This window comes from Nannospalax galili, unplaced genomic scaffold, assembly GCF_000622305.1.
Source record: "Nannospalax galili isolate Female #2095 unplaced genomic scaffold, S.galili_v1.0 scaffold752, whole genome shotgun sequence".
In the NCBI taxonomy this organism is placed as follows: domain Eukaryota; kingdom Metazoa; phylum Chordata; class Mammalia; order Rodentia; family Spalacidae; genus Nannospalax; species Nannospalax galili.
The window spans coordinates 284,984-298,971 of NW_008333404.1; the positions used below are offsets into that span (position 1 = coordinate 284,984).

Genomic DNA, 13,988 nt, shown 5'->3' on the forward strand with positions numbered 1-13,988 from the left:
AACTAGAAGTTAAAATAAAAAAAAAACATGGTGCTAATGTTTTCAAGTAAGGAAAATGGGTGAATGGCCATATTAGCAGAAATGGAGATGATGAGGAGAAAACTAGTTATTTCTGTCTCTTTTTGTGGTTTTAAGTTCATATTACTTTCCATTTATCTTGGTCTTAAAAAAGAAAAAACATTCTCTCAATAGAGCTATAGTGTTAAATATTTTTTAAATTGAATCTGCTGGATGGCCCACATACATTTTGAAGGACTAATTTTAACTTCTAGTTCTTTGTTCCTTTATTCCTACGGGATTTTGTTGAGTTTTAGTGCTGCAAATTGAATACCCAGCCTGCCATATGATAAGCATGCGCTCTGCCACTGAGGTATACCCACAGCTCCTACCTCATTTTTTTTTTATTCTTATTTTCCTTGGAGTCAGACTGGTTGATTTTTATTGATGTCCGGAAGTCCAGAGTTGATATGTGTAAGTTAGATCTTAGTGTGGCCAGAGGGTGAGAAGTCCACTGCGCCTATCCCCCTCCCAGACGCAGCAGGAAGCCTCACCTACAAGCCCATTCTCCTCAGTTTTCTCCCTGTCCATCTACCTTAGGATTCCAATTTTTATCCTTCAGTTTCTTGGTGTTTGTGACTTGCTTTGGCTCTCAACGTCTGTCTAGTTTTCTTCTAAATCTTGATGTTTTAACAATTCCATCTTGGTGTTACATTTCACTAAGTCCCATCTGTTTCTGCTCAACTCTATCAACCATGGTCTTAGTCCCTGAATTTCAACGTTTTTCAAATGTCTCAACCCACAACTAATTCCCCAACCCTCTACTCAGCTTTTTTATTTCTTCACGGTACTTATGGCTTAAGTACTACATTCGTCTATCTCCTCTCTAGAAGTACACCCTCTGTGGGTGTACTGGCCCCAACACGGTCAGTGCTGAGCATACAATGGTTAACAAGCCTCTCGAACAGCGAATTTACTGTCTTGTGCTTTGATCTCCACGTTTATCTCTCACACTTTTGGTTATGAAAATGCCTTTCTAGGTGTCGGTCGTGCTTTCTGGTTTCTGTCCTTGTCTGGAGGTCAGAGTTAATTAGCGTGTGGGCCACGGATCTCACAGGCCCGTCTCAGGGTCCAGGGGCTGGTGTATGGCGTCGTGGGGGCTGTCACGCGAAGTCCTAGGGCGGTCTCTGGTTCTCTCGGGATCCCGCTCAGCGGTCCACGCGCTCGGAGACGACTGGATTCCGACACGATCAGTCCGGGACCCTAGATCTCTCTGGGCTTGCGGCCTAGCACGCACAGAGCCTGGAATGCACGTGACCGAACTAGTCATTCTTAAATTACTGAGTCTCAGAAACAGATGGGGCTTTCAAGTGAGTTAATGTTTTGTTTTGTTTTGTTTTGTTTATTTTGTTTTGAGACAAGGTCTTACTCTAAGCTAGTCTGGCCTGGAACTTCACAATGTAGCCCAGCTGGCCTCCAGTGCACAGCAAATGGCCCTGCTTCTGCCTCCGGAGGGCTATTATAGTCCACCACGCTCCGTTTCAAACAGGTTTCTAAACAAGCAACAGAAATTGTGAGTCTGGAGTCGAGATGAAGATTTGGCCTCATGAGCCCAGGGAAGGCCAGCACCAGTTGACAGTGGATGCTAGGAAGCAATTCCCACAGTGCCCCTCGCCCCATTTTCTACCTGCCACATCTACTCCGCAGTTTTTGGAGTCCTCTCAAAGCCATCATTTTACGAGACAGGAGACAGTCAGGAAAGTCTTACTAAATAAATAGGAAAGACAGTATGACTTGTTTACAGACAAGGAAATGGAAGCTCAGAGAGTGAGGGTCCTGTCAAAAGTATTTCAGTGACAGTGTGAACCCAGAAGAGGTTCTTCATACAACTGAAACGCAGCCAGGCAAATGGCCCACTAGCACAGGCCCGTGTTCGGCTGCAACAGTTGTTTGGGTGTTTTCGTTTCATTTTGTCTTCCTTAGTTTTGACATTTTAAAGTTTGAGAGAATAAACAAAATAATAACGAAGTTTGAGGAAAGAGCGGCAATGATCCCTTGGCAATAATCATCAGTATTCCGTTGGCAGTCCATGTGGCAATTATCACCACAGTGAGGTGGGCGTGGTGGTGCACGCCTGTAAGTCCAGCAGTCAGCAGGCAGAGGCAGGAGGGTCTCAAAGTTTGAGGCCAGTCTGGATTACATAGAGAATTCCAAGTCAGTTTCAGCTACCTAACAAGACCGTCTCAAAAACGAAAACTAACAAACAAAAAATCACCAGTTTATTCAGCATCTTGATAGCCTGGCTCCTAGGGAAATTTGGCCAATTATGACCCACATTCTTGTTTTCCAAAGAGAATTTCCCTTTATCTAACCTTTTCAGAGTGGGTCCATACATTTGCGGAAAAGAGGCAGGGACCTGAACAGACTTCCTGTAAAGCCAAAGATCTTCAAGAAAGATCTTCAAGATTCACAGGACAAGGAGGGAGAAAGGCCTCTTAAGTTTCAAGGAGGACAGGGTGTACGCGACTTTCAGAGCTGTGAGTTCGGATGTCGCGGGAGGGGGCGGGGGAGGGGGGCGGGCTTAAGTCGTCGGAGCTGCCCCTCAGGGCGGGACCTGGATCCTCGGCGCCACTCCAGTCCTCGCCTGCCGCCCGCCGCAGTCGCACTCGGCTTCCCTCCTCTCCAACTTGGTAAGTCTAACTTTGCAAATTTTATTTTCCATTTTCCTTTTCGATGGAAAGAACACAGGACGAAGCTACAGCAAGCTCTCCGCCCGGCTTTATCTTTCATTTCCGTGTAGACGTGGCTGAAAACTGGTCAGGAAAACGCACTCCCAGGAGAGGCAATTAGAGAAGGGGGAGCCCCCAAATTACACCTGTCAGGACACCCTGGGGAGGCCGGGGGCGTTCTTCTGTTTTCTCAGGTTAGATTACGGTCTGGGCCCGATGGCTGATGGCAGGACCCGGGACAGGGTGCGACCGAGTCCCCGAGGGACGGGCTTCTGCACCCCCCCGCACCCCCTTCTGCACCCTCTTCTGCACCCGGGGGGGGGCGCCGAAGCCCCCAGGTCCGGGAGGCCCGGCAGACGTCAGAACCCGGCTGGCGGCGGCACGGGTTTTGCTGTACACTAGGCTGGAGTTCCGAGGGAAATCTGTTGCAGTCGGCAACCGGCAAAGGGCCAAAACACAGCCGAAACCGCCAACTGCTGCGGCCTGCTAACCCCCGCAGGAATGTGGGACCGGCCGCCCCGCCCGCCCGCTCCTATCCTCTTCCTTTTAGTCCCTCCGGCTTCTCAGGCACCCGCCTGCTGTTCAAAGCTCAGCTTTCATTCCCCACCTTGAACTCTTTCTGACTTTTCCATTAATTCACCCCAGAGTCTGCCTCCTCCAGGGTCTCTTCAGAGAAGGGGGCAGCAAAGTTCGTCGGGTGAGCCTAGTGGGTTTCAAGTTCAGGGGCACAGCCACACCCTTTGGTTAGGCCACACCCTTTGGTTAGGAATTGTCCTCCGGGGCTGCCTGGGGACCAAAGAAGAGTGACAGGACCCGATGGAACACAAAGAGCAAAATATTTACAGCTGTCCCTTTATGAAAAAAAGAAAGCCTGCCGACCTCTGCTTCGGAGTGCCCATCTATACCCCCTACTACGTAATCTTCCCCGCTTCCCCTTTCCATCCTGCAGGGTTCCTTGAAAAGTCAGGCCTCAGCACCTACAGATTGTGAAGTGGGTGAAGGTGGATGAGACGTCAAGGCCTGAGGGGAGGGCGTTGGCTAAGAATGCCATAGTTGACTCAGTGCCTGTGTTACCTCTTTTTCACATATGGAGGGAGGGGGGTCCTGGAATATTGAATGTTTGGTGTGCGTCTTTTAAATCCTTTCACGGTGTCCATTCACCCTACTTTCCCCTGGCTGTCAGTTTCCACGAAGTAAAACTCCAAAGGATGAAGTGAGGCGTGGAGAGTGCTACTCCTGTCCTTCCGGCTCTCTGCCCCAGGGTGGGCAAAACCTTACATGATAGCAACCAGTCCTGCAGGGAAAGGGGGTGAGGAAGCATCTGTAGAGTCACACAGCTGGGCCCCTCAGCCTGGAACCTTCTCCTCATCCAGCATGCCATCCAAGCCAACCTTTCTGCTGCCCTATGACACACTAATAAAGCAGTGAGATTTTTCGGTCTGATAGGAAGACATGTTGTGCAAACACATCTGTTTCTAGGCTGTGGTATTTTGCTTTTTTCTCCACACCCTGAACCTACCAACACTTTTCACTCCTTGAGTAAGAGTTCCGTTTAAAGGAAATAAAGTTAACACTGTGAGTGTTGGGAAAGGAAAGGATTTATCTCCAGAAAGCAGGTGATCTAAGTGTTTCTAGGCACATTGGACAGCAGCAGCTCAGCGTTCATGGTAAAGCGCCTGAAGAGGCAGAGGACAGTCACAGGAGAAACCAGCCGCTGTGATGTTGACAGCTTTGGACAATCTTTAGCATGTGTGATTGCAGAACCTGAAGGCCAGCTCTTTGGAAGTTGTTCCTAAAAAGAAGTTCAAGACTAAATGCTAAATTGCAAATGTTAACATCCAAACCAACCTATCGTTGCTACTAATGTCCAGAGAAAGCTTTCAGAAGGAAAGGGTGTGGCCCTGCAGCCGCCCATAAATCCTACAGTTGCGGTTCTTATCCACCAGGGGGAGCACAACATCTCAGTTCTGCGTCCTGGGGTCCCAAGTCCCAGCTGGAATGACTCAACCCAGTAGAATTTCCTTTAGGAACTGTGCTGTGAGAAAAGTGGTGTCCAACACGGGATCTGAACTGATGCTCTTCCTGGCACAACCACAACTGTGGTTCAGTTCTGTAATAAGAAGTTCTGTCCACCATTCCAGTGGAAATTACTGGCATTTGGAGGAAGCAAAGGCCAAAGTCTGCAGAAAGAAACTTGGAGGCCCAGGTCTGAGGGGTGACTGCCATGCTAGTTCCCTTTTCACACCTCAGCTCTGCACATGTACAATTAGTGGCATATAACTCTCTGTCTTACACACACACTATGGTTCCACAATGTAGCCCAAACTGGCCCAAACTCTCTATTCTCCAAGTACATGGATCACACACCTGCCTGAAACCACTTTTGAACATCCAACATGTTCTAGTGTCTCTCCCAGCACACAGTTAGACATCCTTTTCATTTTCCTAAGAAAACGTATGAGTTTCTTTTTTGTTTTGTTTTGTTGTTGTTTTGAGACAAAGGTCTCACTATGTAGCCCTGGTTGGCCTGGAACTTGCTAGGTAGACCAGGCTGGCCTCAAACTCACAGAGGTCCATCTGCCTCTGCCTCTGCCTCTCTGCTGGAATTAAAGGTGTGCGCCACTGAAAAGCATGAATTTCAAGATTTTGGTATTATTTAAAAAGAAATGACATTTCCTTCATCACAATATTCTCTCCACATTCTTGGGGAAAAGGTCACTATGATCTCTTGCCAAGGTTTAGTGTACATATGTGGATATATAGTTACACATTTCTTTACTCACAGTTCCTAAGCATATCAGTAAAGTCTCACCCTTGTCCAGACCCTCTAGTGCTTTCAAACATACAGCCATACTCTATATGGGGCCCTTTATCTCATCAGGAACACACGGGCGGGACTATGAAAAGGAAATTTGCATAATGCTACTTTCTGTGGTCTCTTGGACCCCTCTCCCCTCTATTAAATAACCTGGACTTTAAGAAATTGCTTCAACCCAAAATGAGATGTGATTCTCTGGCACATTCTCCAGCGTCTAGCCCTCCTAACTCTCAAATATGATGTCTGCATTTTTTACCTGACCCATGCATTTACTTTCTTCGAAGGCAAAAATGTCCAAACCTACAGAGACTGAGCGCTGCATCGAGTCCCTGATCGCTGTTTTCCAGAAGTATAGTGGCAAAGATGGGAACAAGAGCAAACTCTCCAAGACTGAGTTCCTCACCTTCATGAACACAGAGCTGGCTGCCTTCACCAAGGTATTGCAGTGTCCCAGCCCCACACCCTCAGACTGTCCACAACACAAAGCAGGACCTTGTCAAACTGATCAGGAATGAAGGATCAGCATCTGAATCCCTGTACTCCTGCCTCCTCCCTCACTCCAGGCCAGGAGGTCCACATAGCAGCCCAGGCTGAATCCCTAGACCTCACAGTGAGTGATGCATCACTTTAGAGAACCATTGCTTTGAAATAAGATATGTTATAAAGACCAAACTGTACAAACTGCCTGACATAGGAAATGGCAATTTGGTTTTTTCCATGTACAGGGAGTGGTATATGAAATCATATATGGCATAATAGAATCGTTTTCAAATTTTATTCCTCTACCCCAAAGGCTACACGGCAGCCCTGTCCAATAAGGTTTCCTGCAATGGTGGAAATAATGCCGTTTCTACACTATTGATGCAGTAGCCTCCATCCACATAGTGGTACCAGCCATTCACCCCCTATCACTTGAAATATGGTTAATGAGCCTGCAGGTCTGACTTTCTAAATTAAGTGTAAATATAGGTAGTGTTTGTGTGTGCTTGTATGTTGGAGACTCCAGTGAATGGGGGATGAGGCTTTTAGGTAGGACCTGCACCCTCTTTCTACCTGAACCACTTCATTTCTGTATGGTTTATATGTGGAAATTGCAGCAGCACTTGAAGGAAACACTTTGGCAAAGCTGAATAACCCCTAATGTCAGGGAAAGAACACTGAGCAGCAGTAAGAAAGTGTGCGTTCAAGCCCAGGTCTGCTGCCAAGGCAGCTTCCTTCGCCTTTTCTGTCTCTTCATGTGGGATTTAGAAATAGGAATGACCCCTTTCCTCTACCCTGTATACTCTAGCAAGAAGAATGCGTGGCAGCATATTGGAAAGCACCTTAGAAAGAGAAACATGAAGATGTTATTGTCTTTGCAGAACCAGAAGGACCCTGGTGTCCTTGACCGCATGATGAAGAAGCTGGACCTCAACAGTGATGGGCAGCTAGATTTCCAAGAATTTCTAAACCTGATTGGCGGTTTAGCCATCGCTTGCCATGATTCCTTCCTCCAGAAATTCAACTAACCCTCCCCTTTCCTTCCCAGCCACCCAGTCATCGCCTCCTCTGTTGGCCACACCTGCATTGAGCCCAACACACCTGCCATACCACAAAGTGCACTCCTGTTGGTAGAAATAAAACAATGTCTTTTTTTAAATGTACACTGAGAGTCAGTAAATTTGTGCGAGGAAGGTGGCGTGTAGGAAGAATGTAAAGGAAGCTGTTACCAGAGCAGCCTGGTAAACTGTAAAGATGCCTCTTGGTTGTAGACATAATCATGACTAACGATACAACCAGAATCATCTCTGGATTACTCAGGCTGCTGAAAAGATGTCATTTGTTGAAGTTATTTACTTATTAACTGTCCATCCATCCCTACAGCAGGTGTGCTCACAGGCCCTGAGGATGATGCCAGCCAAGGTCCTGCCCTCACTTTCTAGTAGGGAAGAAAACAAGGAACAAAGGACTGTCCCTGGGAGGATAGATATCCTGGGAAGGGAAGATAATGGCTGTCACTGGGACTGGGTTGAGGGTAGGGGTCACTGCTGAGACCTCAGTGACAGAAGGAGCAAGTATTTAAGGGATGAAGAGGACATTTCAGGATAAGGAGCAGCAGGACAAAGGTGAGAAGGATCTGGAAAGTCACGGGACAGGGAGAGGTGAGAACTGTCAGCATCTTCATGCTATGCACCTTCTCATCTATGATTGGCTGAAGCTGGTATCAAATCGAAAGTGTCTAGACCCTGTGACAAAGCAGTGTGAAGAAAGCCTGGAAGGATGAGAAGGTTGAGCCAGCGTTCAGATAACAGATTAGAGACAAGGAGGGAGAGACAAGCAGATTTGTACACGGTCCTTCCAAGAAGCCTGAGGAAGATGCTTCCAGATAGCACCAGACTCCTTATCCATCCATGGGCGTTCTAACTAGCAGTAAAATAGAGATTAGATGATACATAGATGATAGATAGATAGATGATAGATAGATAGATAGATAGATAGATAGATAGATAGATAGATAGATAGATAGATAGATAGATATACAGATACAGATATTCCTGTGTAAATTAAGTAAAATGGATCAGACCATTTCTGAGTTGGTTTTGGCCTGTGGACCAAAATGAAGGGCAGTAGCTCAGACTAGCAAGTACTATATTTTTCAAGAAGAATTATAGCTTCCTCTGAAAGAATTACTTAACTATTGAAGATTTTGTTTGTTTGGGTTTGTTTTTGAGACAGGGTCTCCCTGTAGCCCCAGCTGGCCTGGAACTTGCCACGTCCACCAAGCTGGCCTTGATCTCATAGAGATCCACCTGCTTCTGCCTCCTGAGTACTGGGATTGAAAGCATGCACCACCACACGCAGCTTAAGACTTATTTTTTATTATGTGTAGGCCTGTGTGTCTGAGTATGGGTTTGCACATGAATGCAAGAAGAGGGTTTCCCTAGAACTGGATTTACAGGTGATTATGAGCTGCCGATGCTGTGGGTGCTAGAAGCCAAACTCAGGCCCTCTGCAAGAGCAGTACACAGTCTTAACCACTGAGCTATCTCTTCGCCCCCGATCCCCAGAGTTCCTTAATTTGGTAGCAGCACATAGGGGGAAAAGTTTGTAGCCTGTATGTAAAAGTCTCCATATTCCCTCTGTAGGTATACCATGTATTTAAGATTCTGGGATCTCATGCATAGAAAAAGAATAAATGAACTTTCTGACTCTCTCCCGGTCAAATGCTTGATCTCTTAGCGATTAAAAGAATTTTTTTTCCATAAAATTACTACATTGTAGGGTTTTTTTTAATATTTTATTTATTATTTTTATTTTATGTGTATGAGTGTATGTCAGCACACTCATGTCATGCAATGCCCATGGGCATTGAACGGAGGTCAGAAGAGGGCATCAGATTCCCCTGGAACCGGAGTTATAGACATTGTTAGCCGCCGTGTGGGTGCTGGGAATCGAACCTGGGTCTTCTGCAAGAGTAGTCAGTTCTTTTAACCGCTGAGCCATGTCTCCAACCCCTACACTGTGGTTTTGATCTGCATTTCCCTCCTGGTTAGTGGTGTTGAGCATCTTTTCATGTACTTTTGGCTGTTTGCATATTTTCTTTGGGAAAATGTCTGAGTACTTTCTTTTCTTCAGATTCAAAGGATAAACTCAAGACCTTACACATGGTAGGCAAGGGATTTGTCCCTGAGCTACAACATCAGTCCCCACCTTGCCCACTTTTTTAAAAAGATTTAATTTTTTTTTATTTTATGTATATGTATATATGTATTTTGCCTACATGTATGTAAGTGCACTGCATATATGAGTCCTGTGAAGATCAGAAGAGGGCATCAGAGCCCCTGGAATTGTAGTTAGGGATGGTTGTGTGCCACCATGTGGGTGCTGGGAACCCAACCCAGGTCCTCTGCAAGAGCAACAAGTGTTCTTAACCACCGAGCCATCTTTCCAGCCCCACTGCCCACTTTTTAAATAAAGTTTTCATTGTTATTTTGCTATTGAGAAACACTCCCACAAGCTCCTTTTGACATCAAAAAAGAGTTGTAAGAGTTTTGTACATACTCAGGATTCTAAATCTTTATCCATGTGATTTTCAAATATTTTCTCCCGTTCTGTAAGTTGCCTTTTCATTCTGGTGTATTTCTCCCCCAATTCCCTTTTTGGTAACAAGGTGTGTTTTCTTTTCATTAATCATACAAATAATTTCCTATACTATCCCAGGGAGCACCAGAAGAAATTAGCAGTCTGACTGGGGTCTCCCCTTCAGAGACCTACATGCTGGTGACATCCACTCAGAATGCCATGTTCCCAGTGCAGCCTGTTTGTGTTCATCCAGCAGGTAGCTCTTCCTTTACATTGCCAGGAGAATCTCTAGTCTAGGCTTTTATGAAGTTTCACTCCACTTCTCCTGCTTAGTGGTCTCTGTGGTTGGCAAGATGTTCTCCTGCCCCTCTGTTTTCCTCAACGTGACCTTATTGAAGCTGGTGATCTCCCCTGTGTCTGGCTTGTTTATCATTTTCTTAGAATGATCTATGAGCCCAGGCTCCTGGTGTTCCCACTAGTGTTGCTGCATTGAGACTTTTTTAAGGATTTTATTTATTATTATTTGTATTTTATGTTAATGAGTATATTGCCTGTATGTGTGTAAGTGCATCCATGTTGTGCAATGCCCATGGAGGTCAGAGGGGGGGCATTAGATTCCTGGAACTGGAGTTACACATGGTTTTTAGCCATATGGGTGTTTGGAATCAAACCCAAGTCCCCTGCAATAGCAATTGGTGCTCTTAACCACTGAGCCATCTCTCCAGTCCCAAGAGACTTTTTTTTTGAGGCAGTACCTCTTCATGTAGACCAGGTTGGCTTTGAACTTGTGGTCTTCCTATCTCAGCTTCCCACGTGCTGCGATGTGAAATGTATACCAACATGCCCAGCCAGATAGTGTTCTTTGACAAGAGCTTTTAATATTAAAGGGGTCTAATTTATCTTATTTTTTTTCTTTTGTGATTTTGGTGTCACATCTAAGAAACCATCACCAAATTCAATTTACCATTTTTTAAGATGAAAAAATAAAACCAAGCAAAGATCTATCTATGGTGAAGATTTAGGCAACGACAGTAGGACTTCTATCAGGACTGAGGATGGAACAGATAAGAAAAGCCCCTTTTCTACTATTCAGACTTCTGGGCAAGAAAAGGCATCAACAGTCATACACAGTAATGAACTCTAAAAGCCAACACCAACCTGCCAGGCAAAATGTGTCCAACTTTTGCAGTAGTGGCACACTGTCACAGCTGTTGTGAGGAAAATGAACCACTTTAGAACTGGATTTGAAGCTACCTCCACAGAAGGGATCTCATGCCTGGGTGTTGAAAAGCTGTTTAAAAAAAAAAAAAACCTCAGGAGGTTATGGACCCTATGAGGGTTATTACTACTAATGTTTATCTAAATATACATAATGTCAAACTGCCTTATATCTGTTTATACCCTTAGACAAAGGCTGCTCTCAAACCTAATCAGAGATCTATTTTAAAGATTTGTTTTTATTAGTAGCATTATTTGTGTGTGTGTGTGTGTGTGTGTGTGTGTGTGTGTGAATGTGTGCTATTCGTGTGCATGCCCACAGAGACCAGAAGAGGGCATCAGATCCTCTGGAGCTGGAGTTGCAGATGGTTGTGAGCCACTGAACACTGAAGTTGGGAACTGAACTCAGATCCTCTGAAAGAGCAGCAAGTGCTCTTAACCTCTGAGCCATCTTTCCAGCCCCACAATCAGAGAAGCTTCTATTTGCAGTGAACAGCAATGAATGCAGAGACTCATGGCTGGCTGCCCCAAGATACTGAGAGTAAGTGACATATGAGGGCTCCGCCTTAAATAAGTCATTTATTCGACCCCTTCTAAGACTCAGGGAACCCTGCAGAAGAGCGAACAGTAAGAGCTGGAAGATAAGGAGAAGGGCAATGAAATTCTGTCCTCTAGATTTGATAGGATCAATGTCATCACGATCTCACAGCAGATGGGATTACTTGAACAGGGTTTGCCCAAGTCAGGGCCTCTCAACAGTCAGTCATGATGGGGGAGGGGCTCATGGGACCCTATCCTTCACTGCTGAACTATCCTGATGAACTCTAGGAGATAGGGATTTGTTGGTTTCAGTTATACTGATGTACCCACCAGGGTCTGATAGATACCAACCCAAGGCCACATAGATGATTCTGGTTAAACCTGGAGGGACACAAACAAAACAAAAAGACATGAATGTGGGAAAGAGATTAGTAAGGAATTGGGGGGGGGGAGTAAACAAAGGAAGGGGGAAATGAGCAAGGGTAGGGGTGAAAGCAATCAGAATGCAATAGATACATGTATGAAATCATCAAAGTACAAATTTAATTAATAAAATGTCAAGAAAGTCCCTTTCTTATTGCAAATACTGCTGGATAACACAGAACTCTTATCCCCATCAAAATACTCCATCAATTTTAAGGCAGAAAGCTGCATCCACTCCCTGTGGAGAGAACATGGGTGAGGGGAGGGACAGAAAGGTGCCGCAATCAAGAAAGAAGTTTATAGCTGTAACAGTACTCTAGCATTGAGGCCTGAGCTGAGCTCTTAAGGATCGGCCCTGTCAGTGATGAAAACTGGAAAACTCAGTCCCCACCTGGAACTCAGACCCCCAATGAGCTTCAAAGATAAGGGCTATAAAATGATCTTAGAGAGAGAAAAATGAGACTACTTCAGAAGGCAAGGGGCATATTGCTCCCAGCTCACTCAATCCCCAGGCTAAGAAACAGACTCCAGGCTTCTCAAGAGTAGCAAGCATCACAAAACTCTAGGCAAATGCAGAGCTGCCACATGGAGATGCCTCTGGTCATCTGGAAGAATTCCACTGGCATAAACCCCACTAAAAGAGGCTCAAAGAAATAATCTGTGAACCATAGACTTCATATACACATAACAAGAGAGGCCAATCTAGAAGGACTTTAACATGCGTATATTTTAAACTTCCTTAAGATAGCCCCTTTGGCTGTTGCCCTTTCAAAGGAGAAGAAAAAAAAGTAAAGTTTCTGTTTGTGTTAAGAAAGGAAATTAATCATGAGGTAAAGTAGAGAAGTAGGTAGAAACCTTTCAGACAAAAAGTATATTTGCAATACTGATGTCATGTGTTTTTATAAGGGAATAGATCTCAAATAAAATTTTTGTGAAAAATTTTCAAAAAAATATAAAAGTTCAAGTAAACAAAGAAATCCAGTGCATAACACAAGAAGAAAAATACATGAAGTCAAAAAATTTCACAGATTTAACAGTTATGCAAATATATAAAGGATCCCGAGGCTGAGTTTTTCACCCCCAATCCATGGCCCAGGCCCAGCAACAAGAGGAGAAACTCTTCTTTCCCCACTGAACCCCAAGAACACAGTGTGACTCACCATACAATCCCACCTCACAATGACTCTGTTGTATTGTCCAGTAACCTGAAATACAAAGGGAATCCAGGCAGCAGCAGGTGGACCGCACCTCTGCAATGACTTTGATAATGCAGCTTTGTTTCTGTCTCTTCCTTATCTCATAAACCTCCCCCTGTCACTACTAAGAGCATTCCTGGCTGGCCACAGTCAAGGAGGCTGAGAGGGGTAGGCAAGTCTGCACTGGTTCGGACTGCCTTCTGAGTGACTTGAGCAGCCTGGGGAGAACAACCAGCCAGGGCAGAAAGAGGCACTTACTCCATGTGCCTCCTCCTCAGCTGGGAAAGAAATCAAACCCAAGAAATGCCTGTTTCCAGAGTCACTGCTTCCCTCCCAGAAGCTTTGTGTCAGCGCTGTCATGACACCTTACCTAGAAGTGACCATGGTTTCTGGCAGGAATGCAGGCAAGGGGGATGGGGTGGGGCGGGGGGGAAGAAAGAAAAATACAACAAGAACTCAGGACTGCTGCAAGTCCATAAACAGATTAATTTTTAGCAAAGGAAAAACACCAAATGTGAACCTTAGGAAAGGTGTGAATTAATACCATCTAAGCTGGCCATAAGTTCTAGTCTCCCTTCTCTTCAACCCACCTCCTCACTAAGCTGGGCTGCTTTCTGCTCCCAGAAGCCAAAATCCTTTTCCCCAGGGACACACATCCTTCCTCTCTGACCAAGCCAGCAGCCTGTTGTCAGCCTTTATCATCTTTGATTCACAGAGCCGGGGGACGCTGTTGATGGGCCTAGGTCTCCTGGCCTTGTCTCCTTGTTTCTGGACTCCCATAACACCAGACAGTCCTCTTCCTCACATCCTAGAAAGCCTGCCAGCCACACATCGATGGTGATAGTGGGTGAATCCAGAGTTTCCTCTTCCTTAGCTGGAAAATGGAAGAAGAGAGACCCAAATCTTTGATTTTTTAGTTTTGTTTTTACCTCCTGTCCCTTTTTTCTTTTTATCATGAAAAAATTTCTACAAACATTGCACCCTTTCTGTTGTATTAGTGGTATA

General features: G+C 45.2%; 1 protein-coding gene and 1 pseudogene across 1 annotated transcript; one reads left to right on the top strand and one right to left on the bottom strand.

Annotated features, from left to right (window-relative positions):
* The first annotated feature begins 2,558 nt into the window (after nt 1–2,558).
* S100a11 (S100 calcium binding protein A11) lies at nt 2,559–7,187 on the top strand. The gene is made up of 3 exons (XM_029561159.1): nt 2,559–2,687; nt 5,829–5,981; nt 6,906–7,187. Exons 2-3 carry the CDS (start codon nt 5,835–5,837, stop codon nt 7,050–7,052), a joined length of 294 nt encoding a protein of 97 aa, XP_029417019.1. The 5' UTR covers nt 2,559–2,687; nt 5,829–5,834; the 3' UTR covers nt 7,053–7,187.
* A 2,720-nt stretch (nt 7,188–9,907) lies between these two features.
* LOC108490582 lies at nt 9,908–10,039 on the bottom strand (annotated as a pseudogene).
* Nucleotides 10,040–13,988: the final 3,949 nt, after the last annotated feature.